Source organism: Oryctolagus cuniculus, chromosome 6 (assembly GCF_964237555.1).
Source record: "Oryctolagus cuniculus chromosome 6, mOryCun1.1, whole genome shotgun sequence".
In the NCBI taxonomy this organism is placed as follows: domain Eukaryota; kingdom Metazoa; phylum Chordata; class Mammalia; order Lagomorpha; family Leporidae; genus Oryctolagus; species Oryctolagus cuniculus.
The window spans coordinates 74,928,270-74,949,819 of record NC_091437.1 but is presented as its reverse complement, the minus strand read 5'-3'; the positions used below and the strand labels follow the sequence as shown (position 1 = coordinate 74,949,819).

General features: G+C 37.5%; 1 protein-coding gene across 7 annotated transcripts in view; it reads right to left on the bottom strand.

The window, feature by feature from the left end:
- Nucleotides 1-21,550, bottom strand: part of SNTG1 (syntrophin gamma 1) — a 913,627-nt gene that overhangs the window by 168,014 nt on the left and 724,063 nt on the right. For all 7 annotated transcript variants that reach the window (XM_070076592.1, XM_051843717.2, XM_051843715.2 and 4 more), the window contains one exon: nt 9,735-9,773. In XM_070076592.1, coding sequence (XP_069932693.1) covers nt 9,735-9,773 — 39 coding nt within the window. The remainder of the gene's footprint in view (nt 1-9,734; nt 9,774-21,550) is intronic.

The window sequence follows — 21,550 nt, the reverse complement described above, 5'->3', positions numbered from 1 at the left end:
TATACCAAGTTCCGCATGGAGACATCATAAAACTTTATCAGAGATATCACATTCACTGAATCCTGCCCATAGCCATGCCATTTGCATATTCAATTAGGTATAACCCCTACCCAATGAAGGGGGTGGCTGAACTGGGGTGGTCGAGATCTTCCCCGTGAGGCCCCCCACATTCCCTTATAAGTGTGTACTATCTCTTCAATCTCTTTAAGTAAATCCTGCCCCCATTCTTGCATTTTATCTACATCTTATTTGAATTCAGCTTATTTGCTCTGACAAGAACTTGTAATAAATCCAGCTGGGGGAGCCCTGTGTAGGCCATAAGAGAGGACAGGGTATATTCTCGAACTCAGACTCTGAAGATGCTGCCAGGGATTGAGTGGGACCCTTTGCCAAAGGAAATCTCTTCCACCAGGTAATTTACTCCCCTGACCACCCTCTAATGATTCTTAACAGCTTTTTCTCTTGCTTCAAAAGGCCTAGGTCCTCCCTCCCCACTGACTTAATATTTACTCAGAATCTTTTTGGTCCTTGTGCAGCTTTAAACAGTTCTTTAATTTTAGTAGCCTCATATACCCACTTCCATTCTTTTCTCTCTCTTTTATACAGCAAGATTCTGAATGATACCAAAAGTGAATCCTATCTACAAAAAATCAGTTTAAAGCTGGAAAATAAACTACCAAAAACAATCATGTTGGATCTTGGGAGCGTGACTGAAGACAGCCCATAAACTGAAACTGTTACCTATCCTTCAAAATTTGTAGAACATTGGGTAAGAACAGGGAGAATCTATCTTTTACTGGTTCCATTTACTCCTACTTCATTCCTGCCTTCTGAGATTAGTGAAAATAATTACTTGACACAAATACACCTGAAATTCAAATCCAGCAGCTTTGATATCAGACATGCTGGGATAAAATGTGGGTGGGTGTGTGGGTAGCATAATCTTGCGATCTTGATAGCTAAAATAATAACATAGCAGAAAACAACTGTTCAGACCAAGTAGTTTGTTGGTGTGAGGTTGGGATTCAGGTTGGGGCAATTGTCAAACTGGAGATTGCTAATAAACTGACAAATTTATCAAGTAGGTTGTATAAAGGAGAAAGCCACACAAGTCTAGGCACATGAAGGGAGAAGACACATAAAAGTACAGACTTCAGAAAATATATCAATCAGCTGATGGTGGAATCTCTGAGGGAAATATGCTTACAGAACCTGTTTCTAAATCATCAGCTGGCCACTAAGGTAAAAAAACTCAAGACGCCCAGGAAGGCAAACAAAAAAAATAAAAATGAGAATTGAAAAGTATTTACGAATAGAGACATCAGTGGCTGCATACTTCAAGAGAAACATATTTTGTATTTTGTGTCTAGGTATCTTACAATGGAATAAAACCATATTTTGGTGATGTTGAGTTATTTATTTTGTGTATCAGGGATAATAAATGAGCTCTTGGTGGTTACAGGATTTGATTGATCTCTGCAACTGTGCATGGCAAAAGGCCTGGAAAACAATAAGCAGATCCCAGAGTAAGGGGTAGGAACGCCACGAGAGTTAGACATTTGGGCTGGCAGAGACAACTAATCCCAGGAAGGAAAGGCAAACAGTGTAACACAGGGCTCCCATCCTCATGTCCTGCACTGGCCCAGCACCACGGATCACACCCTCATGACTTTCCAACTATCTTTGAAGATAAAAAGATTGAGGCTGAGAAGATAGTTGGCTGTAAGTGACCTGTGTCAAGCCAGCTTTGATAGAAATCCTACATCACATGGCAATCATGGGCAGAGAGGACACGACTATTTTACGTTAGAAGTAATAAAAACAAAGATCTAGTACTCTTAAAAACACAGTCTTGATAAACTGAATTATCTAATGTCTGATTTTCAACCAAAGATTGTGACAGTTTGCTCCCTGAATGCCCACAGTGCCCAGGGCTAGACTTGGACTAAAACCAGGAGCCAAGAATACTGTCCAGGTCTTCCATATGGGTGGTAGGAACCCAGATACTTGAACCATCACTGCTTCCTCCCAGGATATTCATTAGTAGGAAGCTGGGATTGGGAGAATGGCCCAGACTTAAACCTAGGCACACCAATATGGGATGTGAGCGTTCAGCCAGTACCATAATCAGCAGTTCAAACCCTTGCCCTGATAACTCATTCTAAGAACGTATGTGACACTGGTTAGGATGAATTTCATAGTGGCAGACCATCGACAGTGTGACAAAGAAATTAAACTAGATTGTGTCATAACTGAAAAGTACTGAGAATTAACAACAACAACAACAGCAACAAATCTGAATTGCTTCAGTTTACACAGTCCTGACTGAAAAATTAAAATGACACAAACTTTCTGCTCAGTAGAAGCCAAAGCTGTTGCAACCATATCAGGACAGGTACAGAACATTCAATAACAATATTAATCAATCAGAATCAAAATCCAGAAGCTTTCCTGGAAAACTCAGAACAGGAAATTAAACATGGCCGATACAATCCTGAAGGCAAAGCACAGTGAAAACAATGGCTACCAAGAGGTGCCATGGGTCCAGACAAAGCCAAAGGTGGGCCAGTCAAGAGCAAAATCCTAGCAATATTTCGGGGGATACTCAAGGCTTTTTACTTGTTGGGTTTCTGAAGTGTCATAGGATAGCACCTGTTCAGTATGAGAATGTTTTGAAAAAGTTAGCCAAAGCTTTAGCAATAGATAAATAAATAGATAAATCCTCATCAGAATGTCCTTCTCCAACAGGACGCTGCTTCTGCATAATCCTCCCACCAGAAAGGAAAATTCTGAGAGCATTTTGATGTGAAGTTTTTTTTTTTTTAAGATTGATTTATTTACCTGAAAGATAGAGTTACAAAGAGAGAGAGAGAGAGAGAGGAGAGGAAGAGAGAGAGATCCTCCATCTACTGGCCCATTACCCAAATTGCTGCAATGACCAGTGCTAGGCCAGGCTTAAGCTGGGGGCCAGGAGCCTCCTCCAGGCTCCCATGTCGGTGCAGAGCCCTAAGCACCTGGGCCACCTCGCACTGCATTTCCAGGCACACCAGCAGGGAACTGGATCAGAACTGAATCAGCTGGGACTTGAACCAATGCCCACATGGGATGCTGGTGCCTCGAGCCATGGCTTTAACCCACTGTGCCATGGCACCAGCAGCAAAAAGGTGGTATTGACATGTCTAAATTTAAGGACCCTCAGTTGTTTAGGGATGGACTAAGTGTCTGCTATTATTGCTTATATAATTTTCTTGAACTTGAAGAAACTTAAAGAAAAAAGCTTATTTTTTATTTTAATCTTTTAATTTCACTTTTTCAGTTTTTGTCTCAATAAAAAGACATCCATAAATATTTACAACATTATGGCAGGCATTTGAAACAGTGGGTAAGATGCCACTTGGGATACCTGAATCTCATGTCAGAGGGCCTAGACTTGAGTCCTATGATCCGGTTGCTTGTGAATGTACAAACTGGGAGGCAGCAGGTAATGGCTCAAGTTGCTGGGTTCCTGCCAATCATGTGGGAGAAAGGGATTGAGTTCCCAGCTTCTGGTTTCAGGTTGGCCCAGCCTAAGCTATTACAGGGATTTGGGAAGAACTTTCTTGTCTGTATTTGCATTCCAAATCAGTAAAGAAATATTTAAATATATTTTATGCCAGCTTTGTCTGTATTACTGAAAACTTTCAATGAAACAAATGTGCATTAGCAACTGAATTCATATACCAATGATGCCTTAGCCATCAACAAAGTGCTACTCAGAAATAAAAAGGAATGAAGTGTTGATGCACACAGTCATATAGACAAAAATGAAAACTGTTATGTGTTATGCAACAAGGCAGATAAATGCCTATGATTCCATTTATAGAACTTTATGTAAATTCCATGTATAGAAAATTCTCAACAACCTGTAGTGATATAAAGCTGGTTCTGCAACTCCTTTGGTGTACAGGCTACCCCCTTTCAGATTATGTTTTCTATTATTGATTTGGAATGTGTAAGGATATCATGATCCTTACAGGCCTGGGGAGATAAACTGGGAGTGAGTACTGAGACTCTCTCTTTATAAGCAAGTGCTTCACGTGAAGTGGATACTTTTACTGGTGAGAAAGTTTGTGAAATTTGGCTTTACTTTCTCAAAACATTTTAACTTAGCTGTACCTGCCCTAATATTCCTACCCAGTATCTCATCCTTTCACATCACTGTCTTTAATATAGAATATCATATATATATATATATATATACTGTATACTTCACCTACATACAGTACTCATTTGATATCTCTTTATGTATCTATCTGTATGTATCATCTATCATCTATGTTCTATTTATTTATGTACCGATAATCTAACTATTACTCTATCAGTTTGTATGTGCATGTGTGTGAGTGATAGAAACAAGAAAATTTTACTACATGTATTTACTCTCACATTACAATATTAAATTTTTATCTGAAAAGCAAATGAGGCTGCGGGTGCCGTGGCATAACTGGTTGACGCCCTGGCCTGAAGCACCGGCATCCCATGTGAGTGCCGGTTCGAGTCCCAGCTGCTCTACTTCCCATCCAGCTCTCTGCTATGGCCTGGGAAAGCAGTAGAAGATGGCTCAAGTCCTTGGGCCCCTGCATCCATGTGGGAGATGAGGAAGAGGCTCCTGTCTCCTGGCTTCAGATTGGCGCAGCTCGGGCCATTGCAGCCAACTGAGGAGTAAACCATCAGATGGAAGACCTCTCTCTCTGCCTCTCCTATCTTTGTGTTTCTCTGACTTTCAAATAAATAAATAAATCTTAAAAAAAAAAAAAAGAAAGCAAATGAAATTTAAGACAGCTTTTCCAAAAATGAACCTCCATGTTTATGTATAAATAATACACACATATACTCATATTACACAGCTTTCCAACACTTAAATCACTTTCTTCCAAGTTTTCTAAAATACAGTAAATTTATCTTTTTGTAATAATGAAATTTTGCATAATTAGGTGTAGGTTGTTTAATTTAGTCTAAAATAATTTATCACTTTCCTGTAAAACATCTACCACTGTTCTCTAACAATTACTTATAAGCTATCTACTTTTCCAAGAGTTAAAGTAAATGAAACCATTGCTTTTTAGAAAAGGACCATCCTTTAAATCATTCAATGGCCAACAATTTTTATTACCAAATAGTATAATACAGACCAGAATGACAACACATACATTGTCAGCAGATTATGAAATGCCATGTTTTGTTGTCTACAGTTATGAATATATATAACAGTAATTTTTTAAAAAGTTTCCTCTGGTTGGAAAAAAATGTATTGCGAAATGCTCCAGGTAATGACCTATTTCCAATTTCATTAATAGGATATTTTGTTTAAAACTCACACACATGCACATACCTACATATCTTAAACAAAGCTAAATTTTAATGAGACAAAAATGCATCTTACTTGATTGTACATTTTAGGCAAGTGGACTTTGAATGATACTTGGACTTAGACCAGAAAGTCAGATCACAGAAGTGAGCTGTTATTTTCAAAGTTCTCATATTGGTGGTGAGTGGGATATATACTAGATTAAGTTAAAAAACACAAAGTTCATTGTTCTTTTAAAGATTTAGCTGCTATTGTTAACGAGCTTGGCATGACTTTGGTGAGTTTTTGTAGTTGTAAAAAGATGATCTTAATCAAATCATTTTTCTAATTTTTTCTTGCATTTAGAGAAGTGAATGTTTGGAGGCCTTTACCACTCTTTCTTCTTTGATGATACTCCAGAAATGAAATTTTAAATCATCCTTTAATCCTTAGCCCTCTCCAACACAAATAGCAATAACCAGTCTCCCAGCATTCTCTGTATTCTCTGTATATTTCTATGATAATGTGCCCACATTATGGACAGCCAAATATGAGTATTTCTAGAAGATGAGCTACCTAAGTTAATAATTTATTTTAGATGAATATTACTTTTAAAATCATCCAAACTACTATATATGTTTAATTATATTATTTTGCATGACATGCATAGTATAAAGGAGTTGCTATATTAATATTTTAATGATTAATTAATCTTTTATAGTTTTTTTGGTAATTACAGAAGAAATTCATTATCAACTTCTATTTTGAGGGAGTAATAATATATAAACTTATTGAAAAACTCTCATATGCATGAGTCTTTAAAAAATTGTGCACCAAAATAAACTTTCCCTTTAATTTCATTTTCTATATAGCTTTTCAAAGCACCCTGGTTTGTATTTCTAGTCTAAGTTTCAAAACATCTTATAGAAATGAAGTTAGGAAGAAATCTGAGTGACAACAATTCAACGTAGTCTAGCCCAACACAAGATCTTGTTTGAATGCTATGTGTGAATCAGAAATGGGATTATACTTGTATAGCTTTTAAATTTCAGTTTCCTAAAGGGGCCCAGAGTTGATTAAATAGGGATTGTATCCTTGTCTTCCAATGTATTGCTATCATGCCATGCAGATGAATTTTCCTGTTAGGCATATATATGAATATTGCTCTATAAACTAGTGTTATTTCCCCAAATTGTCCATTTACATGTTGTAAATCAGTAAAGGGAAAAAAATCCATTAAATCTTGCTTTCAACTATCAAAAATTCCATGAAAAAATTATTAGGATTTTGAAATTATGATATGTAGAGATTTAAAATGAAATTTAAGGATAATTAAGACTATTAAAATACTTGCAAATTAAAATGCAAGAATAATAGGAGGCCGGCGCCATTGCTCAATAGGCTAATCCTCCACCTAGTGGCACCGGCACACCAGGTTCTAGTCCCGGTCGGGGCGCCGGATTCTGTCCTGGTTGCCCCTCTTCCAGGACAGCTCTCTGCTGTGGCCCGGGAGTGCAGTGGAGGATGGCCCAAGTGTTAGGGCCCTGCACCCTCATGGGAGACCAGAAGAAGCACCTGGCTCCTGGCTTCGGATCAGTGTGGTGCGTCGGCCGCAGTGCGTCGGCCGCAGCGCGCCAGCCATGGCAGCCATTGGAGGGTGAACCAACGGCAAAAGGAAGACCTTTCTGTCTCTCTCCCTCACTATCCATTCTGCCTGTCAAAAAAAAAAAAAAAAAAAAAAAAGAATAATAGGACACATTTATGCTGATTAAATATAAGTACATGTTAGAATGTTATGTAGGTATACAGTGTTAAACTACAAACTGCTTTTAGTGTTATTTAGTGCTTTTAGTGCTTGTATTCTACAAGCAATTTTACCTCAGGTTCTCATTTAATATTATTCCAGACTTAGATAAAAACAGAAGTGGACAGGGCTGACGCCGTGGTGTAACAGGTAACACTGCCGCCTGCAGTGCCAGCATCCCATGTGGGAGCCGGTTCTAGTCCTGTTTGCTCCACTTCCAATCCAGCTCTCTTTTATGGCCTGGGAAAGCAGAAGATGGTCCAAGTGCTTGAGCTCCTGTACCCGTGTGGGAGACACAGAACAAAGTCCTGGCTCCTGGCTTCAGATCCTCCCAGCTCTGGATTTGGAGAGTAAACCAGGGGATGGAAGCCCTCTCCCCCTCTCTCTGCCTCTGCCTCTGTAACTCTGCCTTTCAAATTAATAATAAATAAATCTTAAAACCAAATCAAACCAAAACAAACAGAACTGGTGGGGTGAGTATCTGACAGGGTGATTCAGATGTCCACTTCCCAACCTGGAGTGCGCAGTTGGAGTCCCGGTTACTACCTTTCTGTAACAGCTTCCTCCTAATATATGCCCTGGAGGGGAGCAGGAGATGGCTCAATCCCCATGAGGGCTTCCAAGTGACCTCAACCTTGCTTGATTTGTGAACATAAACAAAACTTAATTTTAGGCCTACATTAAAGAAAAACAGAACTTACTCAACCAATCAGAAGTAGCGTATAAACTTATGATTATATGACTAGAAGCTTTCAGGTAATTGTATCAGCATAGTTCACAAACTTAATAGAAAATATGCATTATAAGAAACTGCTTGAGTTTCAAAAATTTATGTGCCAAAATAAAGTTATCCTTTAATTGCATCATTTCACAAATTTTTGAAGTGTCCTGATATAATTATAACCATGAATATTTTCTTTATTTTGCTTCATCATTTTCCCCATAAATACTTGCTCCTGGTGCTCTGTCATATGAGCACTAAACCCCTTTGGATTTTGTGTTTTCTGATTCATGAATTGCTTCTTGCTCAAATGAATTCATTACCGTTTTGTTGTACCTCAGAGTTTTCTGCAACATATGAAGTGTTAGATGTAGTTGTCATGGGGAGTAAAGAATAGCTGTGGGGTTATCAGGGCAATGAGACACTCACAGTAAAATAAATTACACCAATTATTCATATTTCATGTGTCGAGGTTAGAAAGGACAAGGAGGGGTGACGACACAGATCTTAGAGGCATTCTTAAATCAGAGAAACATCCATCATTTTTATTTGTGGCAAGAATTCACAAAATGAGTAGATTTCCATTTTTATGGGAATATCTGACTATAAAACTGCTCTGTCTACTGATGGACATTGCAGTGTCTCCTGTGGCTGAAGCCTCCTTCTGTTTGAATGACTTTCCACTAATTATACTTCCCCTGTACTAGAGCCCTATGAAGTCAACAAATTCTAGTTCTCAAGGTGTTCCCTTGGCAGCACCTGTGTCAGGGTCACCTAGGACAGGATGGGAACTACACAGCTTGTGTCCCAAGTATACTCTCCCAGGCTCTGGGTTGCAGCTCTGGTTTCTGCATTGTTAATACAATGACAAACTTGCTGTAAAAAATGACAAAAATCAGTGTTGTCTCCAAGCTCTGCATCTACTCCAAATATCATTTTGGCTCAGAGGTGAAGGCTTCAAGACAGGAAAGTGGCATTGCTCAGAGCTGAAAAGACGTCATTCAGAGCTTGGTAGACAGTAGACACACTGACCTCTTCAAAGCTAAGCTGCTCTCATGAGGATTTTTGCTACACATGGTTGTATGAGCTAGCAGCATCACTAATGACATAATTTCCACAAAACGTAAATTCTTTATTCCTAAGAGCAAGTTTAAAATTTAGCAACATTAATGATAATAGCATATACTGAGAATTTACAACCATTTATCATTTTATCCTCAAATGAATAAATATCCTGCATATGTATAAATGTTACAGATAGAGTAGTTGAAGTTTTGTTAAGAAAACTTATGTTTTAACGATTGAAGGGGACTTAAAGTTTTTTTACCATGGAAATTGATTTGTGATTTATGTACCATCTTCAGTAGTTACCATCTTGAGTAGTTAGATTTGATCAATGATAGTAAGTCAAAGTTTATGTCAAGAGTAACAAATTTATGAAACCTTGTTGATTAATCATATAATGTTTTCATTCTGTATATTAATTTAAATTCATTTGAAACAATGTCAGCAAATTTTACCAATATCTCTCAAACTTTGAGATCAATTAAAAATAGGTCTCCCAAAAATTCAGACACACTAAAACCATCTTACCAGGTTCTTCAACACTGCATTGAAATAAACACAATTATCTTGTCAAAAAAGTTGAGTTTTAACTTAGTTTACTTTGATAAAAATATTTAAATAATATTTTATTATGATTAGAAATATAGTTATACTGCATCATTTGAAAGATAGCTTTTTAAATTTATGCTTTACCCAAAGATAACAAATGCTAGTAACAATTATTTCTGCATAAAAATAAGATGACATCAAGGTTATCTTTTATAATAGATAAAATTAAAAAAATGTGACTTGGTTTCCCAAGCATGTCTTAGTCTTACCTGCTGGTTTACAGGAAAGTTTCTGTTGATTTTTTTAATCTGCAATGATACATAAATTATAAAAGTGAGAAAAAAAAAACAAGAATATGGTGACGCAAAAATTCCAAAAAAATTGTGAGGATGTATGTTCAGTGAACTAATATAAATTAATATTCAATCTTTATATACAGGAAGCATTAAATAGCAAGGACCACATTTTTTTCTTAAATGAGCTATGAAAATTATCCCAAATTTCATTTGTAGAAATTTAAGATTTTTCAAATGAATAATTTTTTTCATTTATGAAAACCCCAATGTTATGCTTCTGTACATTATTAAATGATTATCTGCTAAAAATGAAAGAGTAACTTTCTGTACTTTGATTTTTATACTTTTGCCTCATATCATATGCAGCTTGTTTTAATACTTAGGAGAACAGTGGAAATGGAATATTCAAACACTAAAGTACAACCTATGCATATTGATATATTTTCAGTCAGGATCCCAAATAAATGTAACATTTACTTTAAGGCAATTTAATGAATAGCATCTTATGAGAATTTAAAACAAATATTCAGTGGACGCATTTGCCCTGTAGTATGCCATAGAAACAAGTGTTAAAAACCAACTGAAAATGAAGAATAGTTTACATAAATAACTTCATTCTCCACAAAATATTTGTTTAGCCATGGTTTTCTAATTAAAACTAATTATTACTTTGTATTGGTCTTATAAACCTAAACAATTCTAACTGTGTAAGACATAAAGCTATCCAAGACTAAAAATATTTTCAGTTATAAATTGTCTAATTGACTCATTTTATTTTTCTTGTTTCTAGTTCATCTTTGTCTTAATGTTAAATGTTAAATAATAAGGAATTTTATGTTTCCTTTGCACAAAGTTGAAGAATTATCAAAAGGTTCATCTACAAGTTCAGATTTACTGGCAAAAATAATTATTATTTAAAATGTAAAAATAAAAGAAAATTTGATAATATGTAGGTGGCTAGAGCAAGATTATGTACAGAATCTATAGCCTTCTTACATTGTTGCAATCATTTCAAGATAACTTTTAGTTTGGTGAAGGATCAGCAGAAAGAATCTCAAAAATTATTAAAGCTTTGAAATTAGAATATGTTGGAAATATAGTCAAAAAAGCTAATCCCTCAACATCTTTCATGAATCAATCAAAATACATATTGAATCCTTTGTAGGACCACACTTTTTGCTAGTTCTTATGAATGGGTATAAAGATTCACAAAAATCAGCTAATATTTTTGTGGCCCTTGTAGTCAAAGGTGAATCATTTAATTTATTAACTTTTGATTTTTTAAAATCTGAAAGTCTGAATAATCTTTTTAGAACTTTTGGAAGTCTGCAATGTGGATAAGCATCAAATAGAGAAAAAAAACAGTATCTCAGTGCAATACATGGTGATTAAATAAATCTTGTTTATGGAATTGTGTTTGTGTAATTGAGATGTTGTCCATTTTCTCTCCCCAGAAAGTATTTACTACTTTATCACTCTTTATTGACATGTGTAGAGTTGATATATTGTATTTGTTATTGTTTCTGTTATTGTTACAGTTTTCCCTAATACTTAGCTGACTCATTTACTGGATCAACATAGAAAGGATGAATCTTACCATCTTCATCCTTTAATAGTTTAATGTCTAAACATTCATAACACTAGGAAAAATAACTGTATTATATTCCCTACCACCTCTCAAATATAAGCCAAAAATGGAGGAGTGACTTAAATGGACAAAAGTTAGAACACGAAACAGTTAAAGTATTCAGATAATTAAAAAGCTAGAATACCAAAGTCATTAGTAAGACATGCCAACTAAATAGAATCTTAAGAAAATATTATTTAGTACATAAAAATACGTGTGTTTGGAAAATCATGAATTGGCTTTGATCATTTTTATATTTTTCTGGCATATGACAATTATGATAAAATGATAAAACAAATCATTCATGATAGCAAGTAAATTACTAAAGTAATAATCTTTAAAATGGAATTACTAATAAATTGTGTGCCTCTTATTCAAAATCTCACCATAACCTTAAAATTTACAGGTTTACCTTTATAATTTTAATAAAATATTTTGGGATAATCATCTTACCTTCAAATAAGAAGAATTAATGTCTTCCAAAAGACATTTCCCAGTTAAACTATTTTAAGAACCAATGTTAATTAAATGTTATCAGGACTAACAATTTCTGTTATAAGTTGTTTAAAAATGTGTTTAATCTTAAGATAGATCCAGTGTTCTGATTTCTTAGTATTTCCTGTTTCCTAGATGTCCAAAATCCCTACCTGGAAAGCTACCCTAGCTACGTGACCTTCAAGCTGATTGGAGAGGAATATTGGCACCAGTGTTGGTTCTGTCCTATGGAGTTAATGTTTCCCTGAATTAGTTATGCCCTTTCTGCCTGCCCTTCAAAAAGTGTAGATGGTTGTTATTAAAGCAGACATGTTCACTGAAGCCTGACCCCAGTGCTTCTTGTGGAGGAACATCGTCGCCCCACTCTCCCTAGTTGTGCGGACCTCGCAGGACGAGACCTCCTAAGACATTTACAAAAAAGAAGTACACAAATATTGAATGACATTTCACTTTTTTTTTTTTGACAGGCAGAGTTAGAGTGTGAAAGAGACAGAGAGACAGAGAGACAGAGAGACAGAGAGAAAGGTCTTTCTTTTTCCGTTGGTCCACCCCCCAAATGGCTGCTAAAGACAGCACGCTGCGCCGATCCGAAGCCAGGAGCCAGGTGCTTCCTCCTGGTCTCCCATGAGGGTGCAGGGTCCAAGGACCTGGGCCATCCTCCACTGCACTCCCGGGCCACAGCAGAGAGCTGGACTGGAAGAGGAGCAACCGGGTCAGAATCCGGCACCCCAACTGGGACTAGGACCCTGGGTGCCAGCGCCACAGGTGGAGGATTAGCCTAGTAAGCCGAGGTGCAGGCCACGTATTTTTTATACTCATGGGATCATTTTCTCAACTATGAATCCATCCATTACAACACAAGCATCCATTGTTTTCCTTAACATAATATATCAGGTTCTAATCATATATTGCCAAAAGATTGGGGAAACAGAGAAGAACATATATTTTTAAAGATTTATTTGTTTATCTAAAGAACGAGTGACAGACGGAAGGGGAAGGACAGAGATTTCTCATCTACTGGTTCACTTCACAAATGGCTGCAACTGCAGAGGCAGACCCATGCCAAAGACAGGAGCCTAGAACTCATTTGAGTCTCCCTCATGGGTGGCAGGGACCAAAGCAATAGTGCCATCATTTGCTGCCTCCACATGTCATCATCAGGCAACTAGATCAGGAGCAAAGCTGTTGGGACTCAAATCGGCACTCTGATATGGGGTGCCACCATACCAAGCAGTGGCTTAACCTGCTGGATCACAGTGCCGGCCCCTCTAGCTGCGCTATAAAAGGGACAATTATATTGTATAAATTTTCAGGAAACTTTAATAACAACTCCATAGTTAACTATCTAACCCTAAATCTGTGTCTATGCCCATGCTATATCTATCTCTGTAATCTCAATTCTCTAACTCTATCTGTCTATCTATCTGTCCATCCATATATAGTATCCATGAGTGCAAACTGGTAAGTAAAAGATTAAAAGCCGAAACAAATGGGAGATAATAATAAAAAAAAAAACTATCCCAGCCAGAATATTTCCAAATAATTAATGTCAACATTCCACCTTTCAGCAGAAGTATAGAATTAGAATTTCTTCTGTTAACATTAAAGTGTTTAACCTTTCTAAATCATAAACCCCTTTACAGACCTGATGATACACATGTGACCTCTGAGTAGAACAAAATGTTCAATGTGTTCCTTGCAGTTCTGGGGGATTTATAGACACTTCGATAGCATTTATAAATGCTTCCAGCAAAGAAAATTAATCCCTAGGCAGCACGAACATATTTAACTTGTCCCACTTGCACACAGTAGTAAAATATATATTATGAACAGCTTTCTTCAGATATGATGAGTGAGAGCGCCTATGCCTCTCCAACAATGATTGTGCTACAGATGCTCACAAACATACGAATTGGCTGAAGACCACATGTGCATTGTGAAAGAAGACATCTAAATTCAAGATAGTTTGACCAACACAATGAAAATAAAATCTAAGTAGCATTAAGTTCTTATTTAATCCAGGGATATAATGGTTTATATAAATAAGGTATGAAATTGAAACATTTGAAAATCAATGTCAACTTATTTTTGCTTTGTGCTGCAATTGTGATAAGGCAATGACCAACTCATTGGGTCTTTCTCAGAATTATCTCTACATACGCAGATACACACAAGGAGAAAGTGAAAGTAATGGGAAGAAACACACTAGAATTCGTGTGTTTACCTAGAGTGGTTGAATTTAAAATGAGAACTTTCTGAGATAGTAAGAATCAACAAGATCACTGTTTTATTGGAAACAGAAGGTTAAATTCAATGAGATTTTAATTGGTTTCTGTTTTAATTAAGGATATTCATAAGAGGCAGGAACATAGGGATTATCCGGTTAAATTTTGAGTATAAACTTTGCAATAGAATTTCCTGACATTTGCTTTTCCTGACTTCTGGCAGTGACTTGTATCTGTCCAATTAAAGAGAACATTTTAGCACACGGTCATCTGCTTTATCATTTATCATGGGTATCACAAGTGAAGGCACACGTCCCCAGCATTTCACGTGTTCTTCATAAAAGATAGAGAATTAAAAATAGTATTCTAGGTCTGTCCTTCTTTCATAGGTGCACACATGCTTCTAGGGTAGCACTTCAGAAGAGAAAATCCGCAATGTCTATTTTTATTAAGTTAATGAATTGCCACCCATTACTTGAGGAAGAAAAGAACAAAACGACTTTCCTTCACAGAGTGCTCGCTGCCTCTCTCAAGTCCCTGCTCTGCCCCTCTGTCTGCAGGGAGAGACAGGCCAGATGTCTCACCCTACACGCCACCCCCAACACTCCCTCTGCCTCTCACCCTCCTTCCCTCATTTGCTCTTTCTCCTCCTCTTACTTGTTCGTCTGGTAAGAATTTATTATATTTTCAATGTTTAACGGAGGTGCACAGAGAAGAGTCCTTAATTCACCCCAAAATTGGCACAGCCGGGAAGAGTCTGACACCCAAAGCTGTGCTCCTACACTCTGCTGGAATCAAGATCCGCATCTGCCATGAAAACTTTTCTGAAAACTCGGGAGAACCTCACGGTGACTTTCCCTTTGGTTCCCTGTGGGTCTATCTGTTCTTCGCTTGCTGCACTTGCTGAGCGTATTCACTGACTGCATAAAGTCCTTAGGGACACAGACTGTGCTTTATTCACTTTGTCTTTGCTCAGCCTGGCTGTGTGCCCGCATATTTATTTAACACGTATTGTCAATCACAGTTTGCTTTCTGGTGAGGCAATGGGGATGCTGCTTCTACCTCAACAAACTCTGGTTGAGTCCGAGCTCTAAAACCAAAGAATTCTCTGCACCCTTTCTGCTGCTGGTTATTGTTTATGCTTCTGTTTTTTTTTTAAGATTTATTTATTTGAAAGGCAGAGTTACAGAGAAAGAGAGACAGAGAGAGAGAGAAATCTTTCTTCAGCTGTTTTACTCCCCAGATGGCCACAACAGCTTTGGCTGGGACATGGAGCCAGGAACTTCATCCGGGTTTCTCATGTGGGTACAGGCACCCAGGCGTTTGGGTCATCTTCCACTGTTTTTGATGGAACAAGGACATATCTGAGGCTCAAAAGCTGACCCTTTATCAACCCTTACACATTTAGTCACCCCACGGGTTGCAAGACCTCCTCAGCCACCAGGCCTTTCAATCTATATCACCATCTTGTGTCAAAGTCCTTCCCTTGGCTGGTGCCGTGGCTCACTTGGCTAATCCTCCGCCTGTGGCTCTGGCACACCGGGTTCTAGTCCCGGTTGGGGCGCCGGATTCTGTCCCAGTTGCTCCTCTTCCAGTCCAGCTCTCTGCTGTGGCCCAGGAAGGCAGTGGAGGATGGCCCAGGTCCTTGGGCCCTGCACCTGCACGGGAGACCAGGAGAAAGCACCTGGCTCCTGGCTTCATGCAGGCTGTAGCGGCCATTTGGGGGGGGTGAACCAACGGAAGGAAGACCTTTCCCTGTGTCTCTCTCTCTCCTCACTGTCTAACTCTACCTGTGGAAAAAAAAAAAAAAAAAAAAAAAAAAAAAACAGTCCTTCCCTCTTCCCTTCTCCAGTTCACCATTACCTTTTATCACTGCTCTTCTCTCAACCCAGCTACTCCCCCCCTTTTCTGATCCCCAAACCCCATTCCTGCCCTGACTTCCTTGATCTTTCCCTGAATGCATTTCGCCACCTCACAGACACTCTTATTCCCAAAGCCCCGTATTGGTTCATTGATGGCAGTGCTTCTGAAACTCTTCCGTTTTCCACTGGATAGCCAATAATCGAGGAGTACTCTGATGATTACTATGGTGATACCCCTTCTTCTTTCCCCCATAGGGTCACAGAAGCTAGGGCCCTACCTCAAGGCACTAACTCAACAGGTCAAATTGTTAGCTTTGATTTAATCCTTCACCTTAGCCAAAGAAAAGACAGTTAATATAAACCCAGATTCTTAATATGCCTACAGCATCATACATTCCAATACCCAGATATGACAAGAAAGGGGTTTCTGACAGCTTGAGGGACCCCTATAATAAATGATAAAGAAGAGCTGATTAAATCTCTTCTTGTTGAGCCCAGCTGCCAACAAAAGCCACTATTACTCACAGCAAAGGCTACCAGAAAGGTAAACAATACCTATCTGAAGTTAAAACCAGGCTGATCTGACAGCTAACGCAGCAGCTAGTAGGGAAATTATCTCATCTTTGCTGTTTAACTTAGTTCCTGTATATTCGGACTTAGCAATCTCTCAGTTTCAACAACAAGGGGTATGTAGGAAGGACTCATGGTGGTTGCTAGATGAAAAACTAGTATTCCCTTCTTCTATCCAAGTAAACTTTCTAGAAAACCTCCATTCTGTCACTCCAACCCAAACTGTCTTCTTCACTTACTGAGGTCACACATACACCTAACTCCTGCCATACAAGAAATTCTCAGACATGTAGTATCTGTCAAGCCACTAACCCTCATTTCCCACTCACCAGGCCTGTAGAGCGCTCCCAGGAGAGGACTGGCAGATTCACTTCACCCATACGCCACCAGTTAGGTGAACACATTACCTTCTGGTTATGGTGGACACCTTTTCCGGGGGAAGTGGGTGGGGGATAGAAGCTTTCCCTACCACTAATAAAAGAGCTTCCACTGTTTCCACCATACTACTAAATGATATTATCCCAATATTTGAATTATTGGCTTCCATTCAATCAGACAACATACCAGAGTTTACCTCTCAAGTTAGTTACTCAAATAATATCTACCTCTCTTCATATCTCATGGCATTTCCACATTCCCTATCATGCCCCTCTTCAGGAAAAGTAGGGCTAATGAATGGAATTTTAAAACAGTCTCTAACTAGACTCTTCACCCAGGTCCACTAGACTGGGAAAAACTCCTACCTTTAGCAGAGTTAAGAATTAGATCTCTTACCCAGAAGCCATTAATGCTTAGCCCTTTCAAAATGCTCTATGGAAGGCCTCTTCTTTCACCTAACTTCCCTTCCTTACAAAATTCTGAAGCTATTCCTCCTCCTCTCACTTTCTCTTTTCTTACTGAAATATGCTCTGAGGTTTACATGCCTCCCTGCAATACCAGAAGAATTGTTCCATGTCCCTGATAATTCCTGAATTCCACAGATTTCTCAAAATAATTCCAACTTTGTCTCATTTTGGCTGTCTTTTTTGCCATGAGCAATGTCTCTAATCTCCTTTTATCCTCATAATCATGGTGTTTCTATGTCTATCATGTATGATTAACTTATTCCTAAGGTTCTTGCAAGAACGAATGACTACTATATCTCAAGCCATTTCGCAGGAGTAACACAAGACTGCTCTTCTTCAATCAATCCAATTCTGAGAATAGGTCTTTGCTCAGATCCTCACCCCACATCTATGCTTAATATCAGCAGGAAGCAGCCAGAACGAAATCAGCTCCCTGTCTCTTTATCTATACTCAGAGTCAGGACTGATGGAACAAGGACCTAAGCCTCAGCCATTCTAGGTCATTGCCCAAAAGAGAGAGAAAATCAGAATTATCCTTTGTTCCTGAATTTCAATTCAGTCTCATACCCTATGGCCTTTACCATCCTCCACAGCCCCAACACACACACCCCTCTCTTCCTTCCTCAGGTTAGGAAGCTGCAGCAGAAATTTTAAAAATCTTTGTCCAACTGTCAGTGAATGGTGTTTTGTGCTTTAGTTTCTAGAAACAACATGCTCAAAAGACACAAAAGTCCCGAAACATACAGAACCATTTCCAAGTGGAAATTTGATTGTGTTTTTATGCAAAGAAAAAGGAAATACTCAAAAACAAGAATAAATTTTGCATTTTGGAAAAATATAATAATAAAGAAAATTATTTTTAAAGTCTTATAACTTAATATTGGCAGTAGTACTTGTTGCATGTCATCTAGATGTTAAACAATTTTACGAATAAGCTTGTTTTATTTTATTAAGCATTTTCTTGCAGGAATCACTAGTATTGATGGAGTCTTTCATAGAAAGAAACAATTAAAAATCAATTATATGCAGGAAATATACTCTTCTCTTATTGAGCTAAATTCAATATATACTTTCTTTTCATGTGGAGACATTTTATTGGGAAATTCCATTTGAATTTTGAGTGTTCCCTTTTAAAATTATTGGGGAAAACTATGAAGTTATGAGATGCTTATAAAATACTTTTCAGATAATATTTCTTGTATTTGAGAACTAAAACAAAAATTAAATTCCATTCTTTTACAAATTACTCAACATTTACAGGTTATATTGTGAAAATTGAATATTTGCTGAGACCTTCTACATACATGTTAAGGAATAATATTCATCTTGGCTAAGCTTTATGAGAAAAAACTAAATATTTGATCTTTTTTTCATTGAAATTCAATTCATTGAATGTCAATAAGGAAAACCTCTTAAAGAAATATTTATTATTAGAGATCCATTAATTTTTGTAATAATTATGCTACTGATTTTAATAAATGCTTATTTTTCGATTGTAATAAATGCTTGGAATTAATTTATGAAATGTAGTTTTTGAATAGGAAAGTATACATTTGTTTGAAATATCTCCCTGTTTTGTAAAATGTTGATTTTTTTGTGTTAGCTTTCATCAACAATATTTGTATACAGAAGTGATACCATGATTTCTTTAGAGTAGCAGAGATATGTAATAGGATATTCAAATATTCCTTTTAAATATTGTTCTTTGCCCAATTTAAATGGCATTCTTTTCAAGATTGGTCCCTTTGTGATATTACATGTTAAAAAATTTAACCTAGTTCTATAGTTTTTTTAAATTTTTTATTCTATAGACAAGTGAATGTGCTGACTAGGGAGTGTGCTTTCCGTGTGATTGATATGGACCCTGCTTAATAATTCATCTTTTCCATATAAAAACAATTTTGAAGATTAAACCAAGAAAATCAGTCTTACAGAAGCAAGAAATATTTCTCCAATTTCTTTAGATTTATGATCAATGTTATTTAACAGATGTGTGAGAATCTAGAGAGATCATTACTCTGTGGCTATAAATCTGCCTGGCAACTGATGATACTGTGTGTGGGCACATTCTGACAACGTATTCATTCTGCAGCTGCTGGTAAAGCTCTTTCTTCTCCCTCTGCAAGGGAGACGAAAAATTGTTTCTGCTTCTAGAGCTCACATTTCAGCTCCTGTTTTTCATGTAGCTTTTGCTGTATCCTTTACTTCAGTTATCTCCACGTCCATGTATAAAAGTTTAAAAGCCTGCCTTGTTACTTTTAAAAACATTGCCAGTAAATGAGTGCCTCAAGATGATTAGGTATTGTATCCTAAGACTTTCTTACTCTTTCTCTCCCTCCCTCCCTCCCTCCCTCCCTTCCTCTCTCTCTCTCTCTCTCTCTCTCTCTCTGTTTCTTTCTTTCTCTCTTCCTCTCTCTCTCTTCATCTTTCATCTTTCTTTGCTTTCATCTACTTGAAATGTAGAGGAAGAGAGAATTGATAGAAAGATATCTGATTGGCTAGTTCACTTCCCAAAAACTCTCAACCACCAGGGCTGAGCTAGACAGAGGCTAGGAGCCCAGAAATACATCTGGGTCTTCCAGGTAGGTAGCCGGGGCCAAGTACTTGAGTCATCATCTGCTGCCAGTCAGAGTGTATTAGCAGAAAGCTAATCAGAAGTACAAAGTAGCCAGGACTCAAACCATGCACTCTCACACGGGATGTAGGTGTCCCAGGTGGCAGCTTAACAAGCTGTGTCACAACATCCACCCCTGAGTGAGCTTTCTTAAACTTTAGTTTCCCTGGTACAAGAATGCTTCAGTTTTTCAGTTTCAACCATCGTGTCTAAGATTGTTATGAACACATGTGCATTTATTACTCTGCTTGAAATCTGAAAGGTAGCAACTATTCACAAATATCTATATTTGTATGTTCAATGCCAAATCACTTTTTCATGAATTCACTAAATATCAGAAACAAATATACATCAGACATCAACTGAGGCTGAGGATACAGAGTTTCTAGCTCTCTGTTTCTGTCTCTGGCTGTCACTGTCTATCTTTGTCTCTCTGCCTCTTGGATAAAAAGGAAAAAAAATCAAGTGAGTTAGTTGTTAAGACAAACATGCAGCACAAATTTGGAAATCTTTGTGTGTTACAACAATTCAATATAGACAGAGATATAAGAAGGCAAAATTGGCTACAAGGGTAGATGTGCTAGCACCATGCAGTCACAGTGGGCTTCAGGCAATGACCAAAGTTGTTTATACATTGGTATTAGTCAGAATCATGGGTGAAGAAAGTAGTTTTCCATTGCTAAATTATGAGCCAGAATACTAAATAAAGTCAATGCATGGCATTTATACCTAAGAAATCAGGATAGACTTTCAGATAATGGCTATAGATGTCTCTGCTCCTGAGTCTGGTGTCCTTAGTGTCAAAGCTCCATTTTAGAATGAAGTGTGTTCTGAAAGATAGTCAGTTGAACACCTGCAAACTCAAAATGATTCTTTGGATAATTCCCTAATGGCCTTTACTTCTACCATTCTACCTCTTTAGATGGATTTATTTACTTATCTATAACATGTCAACACCTAGGAAGTAAATTGTAGTAAACATTTAGAGGTAAAATGTACTACTTTCATCCTGCTTCTCCAGTTTGAGGCAAAGTCACACATGTTAAAAATTTATGGATAAGGCATGTTTAGTCCCAAAGTAAGGAGAAGCAAGACAGTGCAACCAAGAACAATGTGTGGAGACTTCAGAAAAGTTAACAAAAGGACTATTACATAAAAATTATGCAAGAATTATTTTTTATTTTTTGCATCCCCAGAAAGCTTATCTTTTAATTCCATTGTTTCAGATTTTTGTAGTTCCTCTTATATGAGGTGGTGAGATGCTTTGTCACTGCCTCAGTTTCTCAACAAACACTGTTGGTAGTTCAGTCAAGTTTGATATGATAGGCCTCGGGGACCTTCAAATAACCATTGCGTTTCCAAATCTAAATTGTTCATCTATTGAGCAAAGCAAGCCATTTTTTTTTTTTTTTTTTTTTTTGCTAGCTTCCTCTCAGTCCTATTTTTCCTGGACAAAGTATGTCCCATAGGGAGTAACTGCCCTACATTCCTGTTGAGCCTGTGGTCAGCCCATGGCACTGTGGACATGATGAAGGATACGTGGAAGTCCAG